The following is a 15,544-nucleotide window of genomic DNA, read 5'->3' on the forward strand; positions in this document are numbered from 1 at the left end:
AGGGGAGCGCCTACCTCCCCTAAGCTGAGTTAACCAGCCAGGAAAGCTGACCTCGTGGCAGCAGAAGAGTCTGCTGCCGGTCCCCGGCTCAGACGATAAGGCCCCGGTGGTGTAGGGAGGACACAGACAATCCCGGGCCCCGACACCAGTGGCTTCTGGTGCATCTGAAGGCAAATACAAGGACTGCCACGTGTAATTCCCCATAAGCTAGGAATCGCATTACCCTACATCTTAGTGTGTCCGGTTGCAGTCCAGGTCGCACCATTGCGGCTAGCAAGCTTAGAAGTGATCCGCCGAAATCACCAGCCCAGTTACTGGTGTTCCGGCCCGGCGGAAGTAGATGGAGTTGCAGTATATGAGTTAATTCAGATGCTTAGTACTGCCAACCCAAAAACATAAAATAAAAGCTTAGGACTGCCAGAGCAGTCCTGTTACAAAGGTGCATCTTGATCCTGCAGCACCAAACGAACAACTGAAGTCCTGTGGCTAGGGGCGGGGTATATATTAAGGAGGATCCAGAGTCATCTGGGAGCTGAAGCTCTAACCGATTGGTGCCTGGTCTCCAACCATAATATCCATGTGGATCCCTATGGACCCTGAAGAAGAAAAATAGAGTCTAGTAGTTTGCAATAAAAAAATAATGCCTGAAACAACCTGTTTGTTTAAGTCTCATTTGCAATAGGTAAATCTGTTGACAGTTTAGGTGTTGAATACTTTTGCAAAGGTATTATATAAAGACACAAAAAACCTTTATATTTGCTCATAGGACAATGTTTGAATTTGTTGCCAATTGCTTTTCTAAATCACCTACAAATCTGTATACAAAAGAGGAAATACCCAAAAACAGACTGAATATGCATATACATTTATTTTTATCTTAACACATGAGTAATTGCATATACATGTATGACAGTTATACCACAGTTAAGGCCTCCATACACTGTGCGATATGCACCTTGCGGTGAGACGGCCAATCCGATGGCCATCGGGTGGTACTCACACATGGAGCGATAGGGTGGCAGACCGCCTGATATGCTGGCACCCCCCTCCCACACCCGCATAGCGCTGCATGGAATCATATATCGCATCACCAGATCTTATGTGCAGCATGAAAGATCTGGAGGAGCGATGTACGATCCCATGGGAGCGTGCACTGGCCGATATAGTTCCAATCAGTCGGATTGGCTGCTATATCGCACTGTGTATGGGGGCCTTTAAACTATATAGTGACCAGTAGTAAAATATAAAATTGGTCAGTGCGATGACACAATGTTCCTTAATTAAGCACTTCGTGATCAAATCAAACAAGATTCAAGGCTTGAAAGTGATTTAGTAAGATAGTGCTAAAACGGATAGTGGCCAGGAATGAGCAATTTGTTGCTGATTGCAGTCACATGACTCAATCATATTTGCAAAGTTCTAGTAAAATCATAACTGCTGGCAGCAAAGTAAACAGGAGTACATGACCAGATGGAAGCAGTTGAGGATTGATCTTTGAAACGGATATAAAATATGTGAAAAAATTCAATGATGTAGCTCAGTGTATTATTCACAACATAGAACAGATGCAGAGCAGCATATTTAAAAACAGTAACTTATCCACAGAATAAGGATTTTAAAAATAGCCAAATGTGTGTACAAATACACACGACTCAAAGCAAACAGTTTTATTGGCTACTTAATAATCATTACTCTATGGAATATCAACCAACCTGTATTTCACAGTTCGTAGTTTTTAGATCCCGAAGTATCATTACTGTGACTTCAATCTATAGAATAAACAAAGGGTGCACTCACCAGATTGTCTTTTGAGACAATCTGGTGAGTGCACCCCTCGTTTATTATACACTATGGATGTTAGATGAATATCCCCACTCCATAGCGCTGTTTCCCAGTGATAACAGCGGCCCAAATAAACTATATTATATAAGCAATACAATAAAAAAGGTACACACAATTAATGCTGGGCATACACTCTACAATTATCTGTCAGATATCTGTCAAATCTGTCTGGTGGGAAGGAAAAATCTGGTCCGTTTTCTAGTGTTTGGGAGCAAATTACTATTGTCATTTGCTCCCATACATTACCAGATTTTCATTCCAACCAGCCAGATTGGACAGATATCTGACAGATAATTGTTGAGTGTATGCCCAGCATAAGCAATTAAGTTGGTCTTGACGATCCGAGTACTAAACAGAGTCCTCTGCAAGTATACAAAACAATGTGTCTATTACACAATTTAAACATTTAATACAAAATTTTGGAAAGCGGAAACCACACAAAACAAAAGCATGTTCTTTAGGGTAAACGTTGGATTATGCAGTGGCTGATGGAACACCACCACATTTAGGCTACTAACCCAAAAAGTGTTAAGAAAATGCCAGCGATACCACATCATGCCAGATAATTGTACTTGACATCACCAATGTGTGAGTCATACAGGTTTTTAGTGGTATAAACATTAAAAAAATAAAAGATGATTTTTGTAATGCCCTTAAATATTCCTTAGCACAAACAAAAAGGGAAATTATACTATATATTCCATAATTTTAGCTGAAAAGGCACGGTGGTAGGTTAAGACCACAACATTAATCATAATGCAGATGACTGGTTTAAAGTGCAAGAACAAAACAAGCACTCACTCTGTAGATCACGATTCCATCTACAACACTACTGAGACTGATCAGACCAAGAAAATATAGCTGCCAACTTAAACTTGGATTATATGTGTTTGCAGTAAAAAATATATTGGTCTAGTTAGCAAGCAGTCACCATCTCTTCCCCAACAATAGGGAGTTGATATACTCTTCAAAAAAAAAAAAAAAAAAAACACAGCAAATACTGACAATGCACTCACGCACGTAAACCATTTTTCTGTAAACATGTGTTCATAGGACATATCAATGTGTTTGGCACAATGATCGCACAAAATGAGGCAACAGGTGTTATATAAATGGCCATATCACAAATAGTACATTCATTAAACTGGGCTGCTTTAAATGGAGCTAGGTTTTAATTAAATGTGATTAGTTAAAATCTTGCATATTAAATAAATCATGTAAACACAAAGCCATGAAGTTCTACTAAACAAGAGAATAGTCTCGAAAAGGCTAAAACTGCAGCAGAACTAAAGCAGATCACTAAGACATATTTCAGAAACCTGATAAAAAAAAAATACCTATGATATATTGATACTTCTGGCAGCTTAACTTTGCTTTAGAAGATTCAATGTATTGAAATGTGAATTCACATTTACAGAGAGTGAACCAATTGCCGTAATCGCTGACTTGTTCAGTCACTGGCCATAGTATTCCCTCTCAAGACCAACATTCAGCAACAGCAGTAGCACAGCAACAGGTGGAAGATTAGGGCCATGACACAGGGGGGTAATGGAGCATACACACGGTCAGATTTGTCAGATGAACGATTTTACCAAAGTTTTGAACGATTTTTGACTGCATTACAATGAATGGAATCGTCCAAGTCTGACTGCAAACACATCAGATGTCAGATATCGTTATCTGACAAACGGGATCGCGCATCGTTCAGGCATGTCAGATATGTCAGATTTTCCTTCAGATATGAACGACTGAACGATTTTTAAATCGTTATCGTTCAGATCTGAAGAAAAATCTGACAGTGTGTATCTGTACTAAGGGTTCACTATCTCAGACATGCTAAACAAAAAAAACCAAAACATTACTTCGGAATATTTGGATATGGAGGACTCAACCTGTATAAACAACCTGGGGGTGAAAGCAGAAAATATTTAAAGACTAAGGGTAAAAATAAAGTAACCATCCAAACTGTAATCTTCACACAGCAGACAAGAAATACAGCAACATGAATAGTGTATATTTATATAGAAAACATACTAAAATGTATAAAATTCACGTGATAAAATCTTAAACTTGAATAGTAAAATGCAAAAAAAACAAAAACACAGAACTGATTTTTGGAATCTGTTGGCGTGCTTGAAAATGCATCTTCAGATTTTAGTGTTTATGTCCAGTTTCTTCGAAAAACATGAAATCCTGTGAGAGAAAATTTAAATATGAACATTAGTGAGCAAATTTCATATATTACAGCTCAAATAATTCTACTTTCACAATTTATTTCACAATTCACTGATTGGTTATGCAACACTTAAAGATAGATATCAACGGGTCTATGTACAAATAAACGCAGAGAATATTTTCATTTTTCATGAAAATATCCCAGCTATGTACAAAGGGGAGCTCGCAGGGACAGCTGTTGCACGGCATTTAGCAGAAGTGAGACTTCTCTGGGGGAAGTGGACACTGCTCATGCGCACAGTGTGAGCTTCCGGAGCCAGCCTGGGCAGTGAGAGAGATATCGAAAGATCTCTCTCCTGCCCCTGGAGCCTCCATAGGCTTACATGATCACTTTTTGGAGTTTAGTACATAGGGTCAGATCGTAGTCCTCATTGACAATAATGACTGCGATATTAAGTGCTAATAATTTCTGTGAAATATCCTGCATTTTGACACTAGTATATAGGAACAATGCATACTTCACATTACCTGGACTTTAGCATTTATGAGCCCGCTATAAGCATATGCTTAGTTGGTTATTTCCTCATTGTTTATCATTTTAAAGAGTTTTTCCTATATGTACAATCTGTACGTTTTTGCACCTCTCAGAGTAGTGTGGATTTATTTGTTTTCTTGTTTTGTTTTTATTTTGTTTTATTTTATGATTTCACACAGCCTTGGATCTTAGGACCTCTGTCATAACATTACTCAAGTAAAAGTTTAGTATAAAACATAAGTTGCATTCATAATTTCTTATTTTGACATTTTTAGCCGTTGCATTATAGCAGTTGCTGGAATGCATTTTTGCTATACCTTGAGGCATAAAATTATGCAAAAAACACAGTTTCTGCATAATTTAATGTAAAAATCAGCTTGATACATATGCCCCTTTGATTATATCCAGCCACCAGCATTGTTTATCTGCATTGCCGTTACACAGTCACTTTTAAATGTTTTTTAATGCTTTAGAGAGCATTGTATAAAGCTTTTATTTCCTTGTAAATATATGTCTATTATAAGGAAGACTCAAAATTCATAGCTGGACAGCCTCAAGGCCCCCATACATCTGTGATGTACTGGGCAATTCCCCGATCCCTGCACACCAGGGTCGGGGGATCGGTGAAATCCAACAGGTTTGCTTTCCCTGATTTGCCAATCCCAACCAAAATATGATCACAATCAGCAAATTTTTAATAAGAATTTCACAGATGGCCGCCGATCAGCATTTACAACCAGGGAATCGGCCGGCAGATGTATGAGGGCCTTTACTCTTTTGAAAGACACTCAAATGAGCCAAGTGATAGTTTGTTTTGCTTATTATAAAACACTACAGTAAGAATGAATGAGATTAAGGCTACAAAAGTGCTGGTTTCATACTGAATATTCATGCACACAAAGAAGACCTTCAATATACATAACTTGCCTGTTTTATAGAGCAGAGTTTAAAAGAAATATATATATTTGGCAACTTTAGTAGTTCGTACACTGTGCCACAATTAACTACACAGATGAAGCTAATCTTAAAAAGTTGTGCAATAAATATTTGGTAGATGCAGTAAGGTATAATGTGTTTAGCTTAGTTTTCAGAGAAAGAGGAGGAGTTTGCTCATTTAGAAACAGAGCTTGCAAATAAATTATTAACTTTATATGGCACCACAAGTATTGCGTAGCACATACACAGTGGAAGGAACATACAGCAAAATTACATCAAAGAGGGCACTCCAGGGGTTTGGAGGAGCACATGGCAGAAACCATGAAGCTGGACGTGGGGCGAAGAGATCAGGGAGGTGGAGAGGCAGCTATAGATGTAGTGAGGGGAGGAGTGGTCAAGTGCATTGAAGGGGAGTAAAAATTGCACACACTATCCTGATAGCTGACAGTGTCATGGGACTAAGCCAGGCAAGCCAATGTCCTTACATTTTATAAGGAGATTTATTTTTGTCATGAATATTAACATTATGCAGCAATAGGTGTAGCTAGCATCCAACTGGATGGGAGCAGTGGTGAAATGTAAAAAAAAAACAAAAAACCTCAATGTTATTCCTTGTTTAGACTGCAAGGATGAAATGTAGATTGTAAGCTTGCAAGCAGGGCCCTCTTACCTCTATGTCTGTCTGTTATTACCCAGTTTTGTTCTATAAATGTTTCCAATTGTAAAGCGCAACGGAATATGCTGCGCTATATAAGCAACTTAATAAATAAGCAACTGTTAATAAAATGTAACCTTGTTATCCATTTGTTGCCAATGACGAGGGCCCACACCACACACCTTGCACCCATATATATTATAATTACCACCACGGCATTCCATCAGCCGGCACTGCTGACATAAATCACTGGGAAGATGGCATAGCGGCCATTTTCCTGGAAAAATGTGCAATAGAGAAGTCTCCCATAACATAGCATGGCCGCCATGTTCCCAGAAGCCTGCGCATGCGCAGTAGACTGGCTTCTGCTACACTGCTTGAGAGGAGTGGGCCCACATAGAGGCTGCACATGGGACACCTCTTGCCAGTAGGCATAGTGAACTTAAAGTTTAAAACTATAGTAACTAGACACAATGTGTGCCCATATTATCATTATGGAACTTCAGTACTTGTTTCCAATACCCCACAACTTTCGCAAAATGGCCATAGACAAGTGACATGCGGTGAGGTCAATGGCTGGGGAAGCACATATGTAGATGGGTCTGAGTGCTGGGTGCCTGTCTCGCCCCCTACGCATCGTAACTCTCCCCTCACTACACTAAGCTTCAGTGTCCATTTATTCTCCTACCTGCATCACTGGAACTTCTTTTGCTGACTGAGCTCCAATCTCTAAACACTGCAGTGCAATACCTGGCCACATGACACATCCAAGGTGTATCAGTGCTCAAGGCATGCCTCGATTTGCTCTCTTTCTGTGCAGCTTAGTGCTCGTGGTGTGGCCCCTCCCCCAGCTCTGCAAGCAGTGTATGACTATGTAGAAGCAAGGCTGAGCTGTTGCTGCCTCATATCTAGTCTCGCTACAGTCCCAGGGAGCTCCACAAAGCTGATGTGTTAACTGAAAAAAAAAAAAAAATTACTACAATAAACAAAGATGATGTTTATAAGCAGGGGTTTAAGTGGGCCGGAACAGGGCAGAACTGCGTTCCGTCAGTTCTATTTGGAAGCAGAACTCCTCCAGCCCACCTTACCTGGCCAGTCACCCTGCGCCACAGGGAGGTGCTTGGCTGTAGAGGCACCGTCGCTGCCTACTCCATTTGCCGGGTGCCCGCTCCTTCCCTACAGCAGTAGCCGGAGGCTGGAGTTCACTCCTGAGCTCAGTCTTCCAGCCTCTGCAGTGGTTGAAGGGAGAGATGCATAGTTCAGAGCAGTAGTTGGATCGGACGGCTGTGGACGCAGGAGCGGGGCTTAGGGTAAGTATTGTGCGTTTTGTGTGTGCAAGGGGCACTACTACTGGGGGCATTACCACTAGGGGTACTACTAATAGGGGGCATTACATAGTGGGCACTTCTAATAGGGCACCACTTCTGGGGCATTGTGTAAGGGGCACCACTACAGTGGGCATTGTATAAAGGGCACTACTGCTGTGGGCATCGTATAAGTGGCACTACTGTGGGCAATGTGTATAATGGGCACTAATGTGGGTATTGTGAATAATGGTTACTACTGTGTGTCATAACGAATAAGGGACACTACTATATGGTGTAATGTGAATCAGGGGCACTATGTGCAGTGTAATGTGAATAAGATTGTGCTACTGTGTGGCGCAATTTGAATTGGGGATACTATTGTGCAACCATGCCCATTTCTTTTGAGAAAACGCCCCTTTTTGTGGTACGCACTGTCCCTTTAATGAAAAGGCACAGACAACGAAGGGGGCGGGATATAGGAAAGAGTTCTACCACATCTTTAGGACCACTTTATGCACGTTTTGTAAGTTACAAATATCCTCTGAGTATTATTCCAATAATTTTTATATAAAATCTCAGGAGTATGACAGGGGAGGCTCTGGCTACAACTTTTTTGTCCCCTGTTACATACAATAACGAAGTAACACACAGGATGTGGTAAACAGATATTGTTCAAACTATTCTGATTTCCTGCAGCACTTTCATTTTTCTGACAAACAGCTAAACATTAGAAAGTCCTATACTGTGAAGAGAAAATTGTATGTATATTTATTGTTCTGCTGTTTTTTTTGTTTCAACATTCAAACCTCTCCTCTTAACAAAATCTGTTGTTGCCTGCAAAGTTCAGTTAAGCTGGGTACATACTGACATACATTTACCGATCAATTGATCGGCCAACGTATCTGCTGCCCGTCGGGCAGTGTGTACCCACGATATGTCGGTGAACGTCGGCGTTCACCGACATATCGTATTGGCTGTGCTTCACAGCCGATGGACAGATATGTCTGCAGACATATCTATCCATCGACAGGTGTGTACAGGTTGTGTGCAGACCGCCCGTACACACACAGCGGCAGCCGCGAGGAGGGGGGCGGGACACGCCCCCTGGTCACCGGGACCCGCAGCAAGACACAGATGATGGCCGTTCACTGTGTATAAATGACCGTTATCTGTCAATATATCTTTAGTTTTAGGGACTTTCTTCTGAATCCCTAACACCCCCACCCTAATGACTAATTAAGCAACTGAAAGTTTGCAATTAGCATAATTAATCAAAAATGACTCACCTTCTGCAGCGCTGTCCTCCTCCTCCACCTTTCAAAGATGCTGAAGTGTGTCATTCACCGAGCCCTATGTTATGAGACCCCACCCCCCATCATCTAGGTGAAACCCAGTCATCCCCAGTGTGTGAGAGCTCTGTCAGTGTGCGAGCGCATTTCACCGGAGTGCGGAGTATGCGACAGCCGGGCAGAGCAGACTAGAAGCGGCCAGAACACAAGTTCCAGGGGTGTTCTGTGACCACATCTCCCCCCGGCTGTTTTTTGGCTGCAAAAAACTTTACAACCAATTTTTTTATAATTCAATATTGCAGGTATCCGGAGCACACATACCTGTCGCAGTTCAAAAGTGGTTGCAAAGTCTGCAACGATATGAATATGACGCAACTAATTGAATATGCCCCTAGGTGTGGTCATAATTGCTAGCTTACAGCAAGGATGCACAGTGTGGAAAAGCGGAGGGGTTTCCAGGAGAAGTGTGAAATCTTTAATTCAACATTTATATGCTCTCAATTATAGATAACTGGGTATTTATAACAACATTCTGGACCAGATGGAGCCACCAAGTAGATCTGACAGTGGTTGGAGAGGACAATTGGATGCTTGATCCAAAAAAACAAGCTATCAAGAAGAAGAAATACATCCAGTGTCGCACAGCAACATTCTGGAAAGGAATTCCAGACATTAAGATTAAATTTACAACAGGTGCCCTAACTGGACTTTTGCTCTCAACTATATAACCCCATTTTATTTTCCAACACACCTCTGAACATTGATTTTGGCACTTAAGCTTCATGAGTCATACTGCAGGGTGCAGCTAGAGGACACTTTAATGTATTTGCTTTTAAAGATACATTTGTAAACAACTGATAGTGTAATTTTTCCAGTTGTTACCTCACTATCCACTTAAATTGAGCTTTCTGAGGCAAATGAGGCCCTCAGGTGCGGCAAGATACTGCTATCCCATGAGTTTTGGCACTTCAGTGTACAAAATATGAACAATTACCTATTTAATAACAGACTGGCCTCCTGCAAGATTTGAGATTTTCACTAACCTGTCTGTACAGGTTATGACTATAAATTTACCCTTGGCTGGAAGTAAAATAAAGATTAAAAAAAAAAAAAAAAAAAGTCTCACAGATCTGTTTGGTATAATAAAAATAAAAAAATCCTTGTCCAATCGTGCTGTCAGCATGGAGGCCTTGCTAATTAGAGTCAAACCGGATATTTTGTTTATAGGGAGGGGAAGCAATTGGATCATGTACAAATAATGCGTATTTGTGCCATTGGTCTTGAACAGGAATCCAGTTGTACTGGATACACCCATAGACACAGCAACTTGATAGTGGAACATCTTACACACCTCATCAATACCAGGGTGTGTGTTACATAGGACAGCTGTTACAGTAAAATTTCCAGCCTTTATCAGCTAAAGTCCACTTTGACTCCTACCCTATGGATTCTAGATTGTTCCTGCATGGGGAATATTAGACTGAGGATGAATATTTTACTAACAATTTTCTACCTCCTACAAACCTTCCCCATTCATCTCCTAGAACACTTTTGGAGACTCAGGTTATTTTTGTGGAGAGAGAGAGAAGGCAAAAGTATCAGACAAGACATACAAAAGAGACGCAAAGATTTGTTAGCACTTAAAGCAGGAGATTCATTAAAGTTGGTATAGAAGCAATAAGGAGTTTGTGCTTACCTGTTAAATCCTTTTATTTGATTCCATAGGGGGACACAGGCTTGTTGATTGCCCATATACACTTGCTGATGGACAGATGTGTCTGCAGAGTGAATGCAAATCGGGAAGCCGGCGGACGAAAGCCCGACGCCGGCTTCCCGACTGCCTTATACCGGCGAGGGTTTAATGACAGGTGTCTAATTCTAGATACCTGTCATTTTATCAAAGTCGGGAGACCGGCGCCCCGATCGAAGTGATTCCGGGCCTCGCAGGGGGGGTGTTAAGCTTAGGGGACTTCGGGTTAGGCATCCCCCCGGGAGGTCAGGTTTAGGCGGCGGGGAAGGGGGAGGTTAGGTTTAGGCACCCCTAAGGAGGGGGAGGGTTAGGTTAGTTGATACTTACCTGGGGACTATCGGGATTTTCAGCCATGTCAGCCTGCCGCTGTCAGGATTTTAACCGCCGGACACAAGGAATATGTATTCCCTGCAGACATATCTGTCCATCGGCTGTGCAGCACAGTCAATGCGACAGGTCAGTGAACAACGTTCACCGACATATCGCGAGTACACCACACTTGCCGACAGGCAGCAGATAAATTGACCAGTCAATTGATCGGCCAATATATCTGTCAGTGTGTACCCAGCTTTAGCCTAGGTCCCCTCCCCCTCTATGCCCCGCCCCCAGCCACCTCAGTTAACTAAACAAGCCTAAAGCAAGGAACGAGAAGGCGGAGAAGGAAGACCGGCATGCACTCAGGTCCAAAACACACAACAGATGTGGACAGGGGAACCAGAAGCAAAGCAAGGCCCCCCATTAACCAGGGGCGTCAGGGTGGGCGCCCTGTGTTCCCTATGGAAAAAAAAAAAAAGGATTCAACAGGTAAGCATATAAATCTCCTTTTCTTTTTCCTCCATAGGGAACACTGGCTTTATTCTGGGACGTCCCTAGGCTAATCCCCTAAGGGAGGGGACACTCCTGGGCTGTGCTGAGAACTCTTCGCCCAAAATCTGCATCAGGGGAGGCAAAGGTGTCATAGGAATAGAACTTTAGAAATGCAAGGGCAGAGGACCAAGTGGCCGCTTTGCACAGCTGCTCCGCAGACTCACTACGTTGCACTGACCAAAGAATCGGTGCAGGAAGGTCCGTCGCCGCATAACCGTGACGAATAGTCAAACGGATCCATCTGGCCAGCAACTGCTTAGCTCAGGTTGTGAAAGTCATACAGTCCTTAGTCCTGATTACATAAATCCGGAGGGCCCGCACCATATCCAAGGCGGCCTCCTCCAGAGTAGAATCTGGAACCTAAAAGAAGGAACCACAATCTCTTGATTAATATGGAACCTGGAAACAACCTTAAAAAGGTAGCCTAATCGCATACGATGGACAGCCTTATGCTGATGAAAGATCAGAAACGGGGAGTGACAGGACAATGCGCTCAAGTCAGACACCCACCGGGCAGATGCTATGGCAAGAAGGAAAAGAGTCTTCAAGGTAAGCCAACGAATGTCCACTGTCTAATGGTTCAAACGGCGAAGACTGAAGAGCCATAAGAACCAAAAGGAGCCACCGGTGGTACAAATGGAGGCTGTACATGGCGGACACCCTGTAGAAAAATCTGCACATTAGGTAACAGAGGAGACACCATGGGATGGAATGCCTCTAAAGGGATAACACCCAGGGGCAGGGAAGGAGCTAACGGGGAGAGTCTACCTCCCCCTCATAGCATGGACCCCAAGGCAATATGGCCGCCTACACTGTGGCACCCTGTGACCCAGCTGCCCTGGTTGTCTAGTGGGGATGCGGAGAGGATCTGGATCCCAACTGCCAGCACCGCCGGTATCTCCCAGACCGGGGGTGAGAATCAGTGATCACACGGCTCCCTGCAAGCAGGGAGTCACTCTTACACTTTCTACTTTCTGCACTGGCTGCAGCTTCCAGCTCCCTGTGTGCGTGGAGCTCAGGCCGAGGACACTAGCCCAGTCGCCAACGTGGCGACGCTGGGGTGATTGAGCAGCAGCGCGTGCATCCTTTTTAGGACGCCAAACACTGCTTACTCAGTAAAATAAAGTTTAAAAAAAAAATAAAAATTTTATAAAGCTGTCTGCACAGCTTACATGTCCTAGAGCTGCAGGCACCAACACTAAACTGAGGTGCCTGTAGTGGGGGTATAGGGGGGGGGGGGGGGGTTGGGGGCAGGAAGCTGGGCTGATGAATTTCATGTATTACCTGTGTGGTGCCCAGGCTCCATCCCACCAACCTATACCCAGACTACAGCCAGTGTCCCCCATGGAGGAAAAATACATTTATTTAACAGAATGTTCTACAGGGCCCACAACACCTTCTGGAAACATAATGAAGTGGCAGGCAAACCCCTTTATATACACGATGGGAATGTCCAAACATTTCTGGCTTTTGGATAAGCTTGATCAACACCACTAAAATTATAATTGGTGAGAGGTCTCTAATGATTCAGAATGATGATATCTTCTGAACTGGACCAAGATTTCATTAAAAATAAATAGTACATTTTAAGACATTTTAGATAAATCTGCAAAAGCCACAATACCCACTTGATGGAGATACTCCTCTCCTTCAGCCCTGGAAGAATGGTTCATGAATACAGATGGCAGTATATTCTACAGCAAATGACAGGCATCAGGATCTCTGTGCTATGCGTTTGTAAGCAGAGGAATCCTCAATGCCTACCTACGTTGTGTGCTGTGTGAATCATTCCGTGCAGTTGGTGGAGGTTAGCATACCTGGCAAACTTGAGCCGCGAAAAGGATAACTAGATACAAAGTAATTGCTCAGATAAGTCTGGTAAAAGGGAATAGGATGCAATAAGAAGAATGGGCACAACTACATATTATACCATGAATCCAACAGGCACTGCAACTACATCCCCACAAATTCCCCAGTCCCTTTCCATCAAGGATATTTTTCCCTTTAGCCACTCTGTTAATAACCCAGGTTTTATAACTTAAGGAGCATGGGTATAAATGTATGCAACCATTTGACACAGTATGTGTGAATTGCTGCTATTGACTAGAATTAAGTCATATTGTGTATGACAGTGATAAGTTGCAATTATGTTGTTAAAGTGATTTGTGTAGAAATGTTACATATGAATAGTATGATCTAGGATGGACCCATTCTGCTTTTTTCTTGATGTATTGTTTTACTCATTAAAAACAGATTGAATTAAAAAACAAACAAACAAAAAAAAAAAAAAAACACCCCACTAACAATACTGGTCCATTCCCTCACATATAGTTCATACTTTCCCTCTATAAACACAGGTTCTCAAACTCAGTCCTCCAACAGTACATGTTTTCCAGGTCTCCAAACAGAAATCGCAAATACAATAATTAGCTCCACTTGTGGATCTTTTAAAATGGGTCAGTGAGTAATGAATACACCTGTGCACCTGCTGGGTGACCTCGAAAACGTGACCTGTGTGGAGTCCTGAGGACAGAGTTTGAGAACCACTGCTCTATAAAGCATCCTACTACTGTGAGAAGGCCATGCCCATATAGATTAATACACCAGTGATTTAAAAAAAAAGAAATAAATTGGAGTTATGGTAGACTTACCTAGATAAGTCCTTTTCTTTGAGGTCCATAGGGTCCACAGAGATACCATGGGGATATTATGGTTGGAGAGATCCAGGAAACAAACAGTTAAAGCTTCAGCTGCCAGGATGCCTCAGGTGGTATGCAGTTGTGATGTCGACGGTCTAAATGCTGACCGTTGGTATCCCGAGTGTCTAGTGACAGGCCTCGAAATTCCGACGCCCGTCATTAGACCTACGCCGGGTGCCCGACACCTTTGATCGGTAAGTCGGGCGCGGCAACCACGCGGTGGGGAGGGGGTGGGGGGGTTGGTGCTGGGGGAGGGAGGTTAGGGTTAGGCACCCCTAAGGGAGTATTAGGTTAGTAAATAGAAAAAAAAAAAAAAAAAATACTTATCTGTCGGGATCTTCACTGCCGGGCTTCCGCTGTCAGGACTTGAACCGCCGGCAGAGTCATACAGATTCCCCTTGGGTCCTCCTCCATATATACCCCGCCCCTAGTCACAGGCCTTCAGTTTTGTGAACAAGCCTCAAGGCAGGAGAAGGAAAGAGGAGAAGGAAGAGCAATCGTACACCAGAAACACTTATACAAGATGAGGGAATCCTTGGCCGAAAGAAAAAAAAAGAAAAAATTACCCATACAGGCAGGTGTGTCAGAGTGGGCGCCCGGTGGACCCTATGGACCTTGGAGAAAAAAAAAATAGTTATCTAGGCAAGTCTACCATAACCGCTTTTCTTCTTCAGGGTCCATAGGGATCATAGGAATACCATGGGCATGTCCTAAAGCAGTTCGTTCCCCTAGGGTGGGGGATGCTCCTGAGCAGAAAGGAGAACTCGTTGACCAAAGGAAGCACCCTGAGGAGGCAAAAAGTATCAAAGGCGTAGAACCTAAGAAAAGTGTGGACAGAAGACCACGTGGCTGCCTTGCACAATTGTTCAGTAGAGGCATCAAGACTAAATGCCTACGATGATCCTACAGAGAGTAGAATGTGCTGTCACCGTGCTTGGGACAGGGAGAGAAGCCCGTGTGTACACCCGAGAGACAGTCATGCGTAGCCATCTCGCCAGAGACTGCTTATTAGCTGACCATCCTCGTTTGTGAAAACCATATAAAACAAAGGCATCTGATTTTCTAACAGAGCTCCGCATAAATATGGAGAGCACAAACTACATCCTTGGAGGCTTCACCAACAGAAAGATCTGAACCCTGAAAAGCTGGAACAACAATTTCTTCATTCACATGAAAATGGGACACTACCTTAGGAAGATAACCCTTCCTTGTACGAAGAAAAGCTTTATCCTGGGGGAAAAAAAAATGGGGAGCGACAAGAAAGCGCTGCCAAATCAGAGTACTGCGTGCAGAAGAGATAGCAAGGAGAAAAAGTGTCTTTGCTGTCAACCATTTCATATCTACAGAGTCCAGAGGTTCAAATGCGGGAGCTTGTAGCCCTTTAAGAACCAAAGATAAATCCCACGGTGCTACCAGTGGAACAAAAGGAGATCCATTTCTGGTAGACCCCATTTGTTTACCAGGAGCTGAAAAACACTCCCGGATGGAG

The 15,544-nt window shown here is 43.0% G+C and overlaps 1 protein-coding gene across 3 annotated transcripts in view; it reads right to left on the reverse strand.

Moving 5' to 3' along the window:
* Nucleotides 1-849: 849 nt before the first annotated feature.
* The window catches only part of PLSCR1 (phospholipid scramblase 1), a 67,318-nt gene continuing 52,623 nt past the window's right edge, over nt 850-15,544 (reverse strand). For all 3 annotated transcript variants that reach the window (XM_088472039.1, XM_088472038.1, XM_088472040.1), the window contains one exon: nt 850-4,035. In XM_088472039.1, the coding sequence (XP_088328165.1) occupies nt 3,997-4,035 (39 nt within the window). In that variant the 3' untranslated portion in view covers nt 850-3,996. The remainder of the gene's footprint in view (nt 4,036-15,544) is intronic.

The sequence above is a fragment of the Taudactylus pleione genome, unplaced genomic scaffold, assembly GCF_031769625.1.
Source record: "Taudactylus pleione unplaced genomic scaffold, aTauple2 ptg000120l, whole genome shotgun sequence".
In the NCBI taxonomy this organism is placed as follows: Eukaryota; Metazoa; Chordata; class Amphibia; order Anura; family Myobatrachidae; genus Taudactylus; species Taudactylus pleione.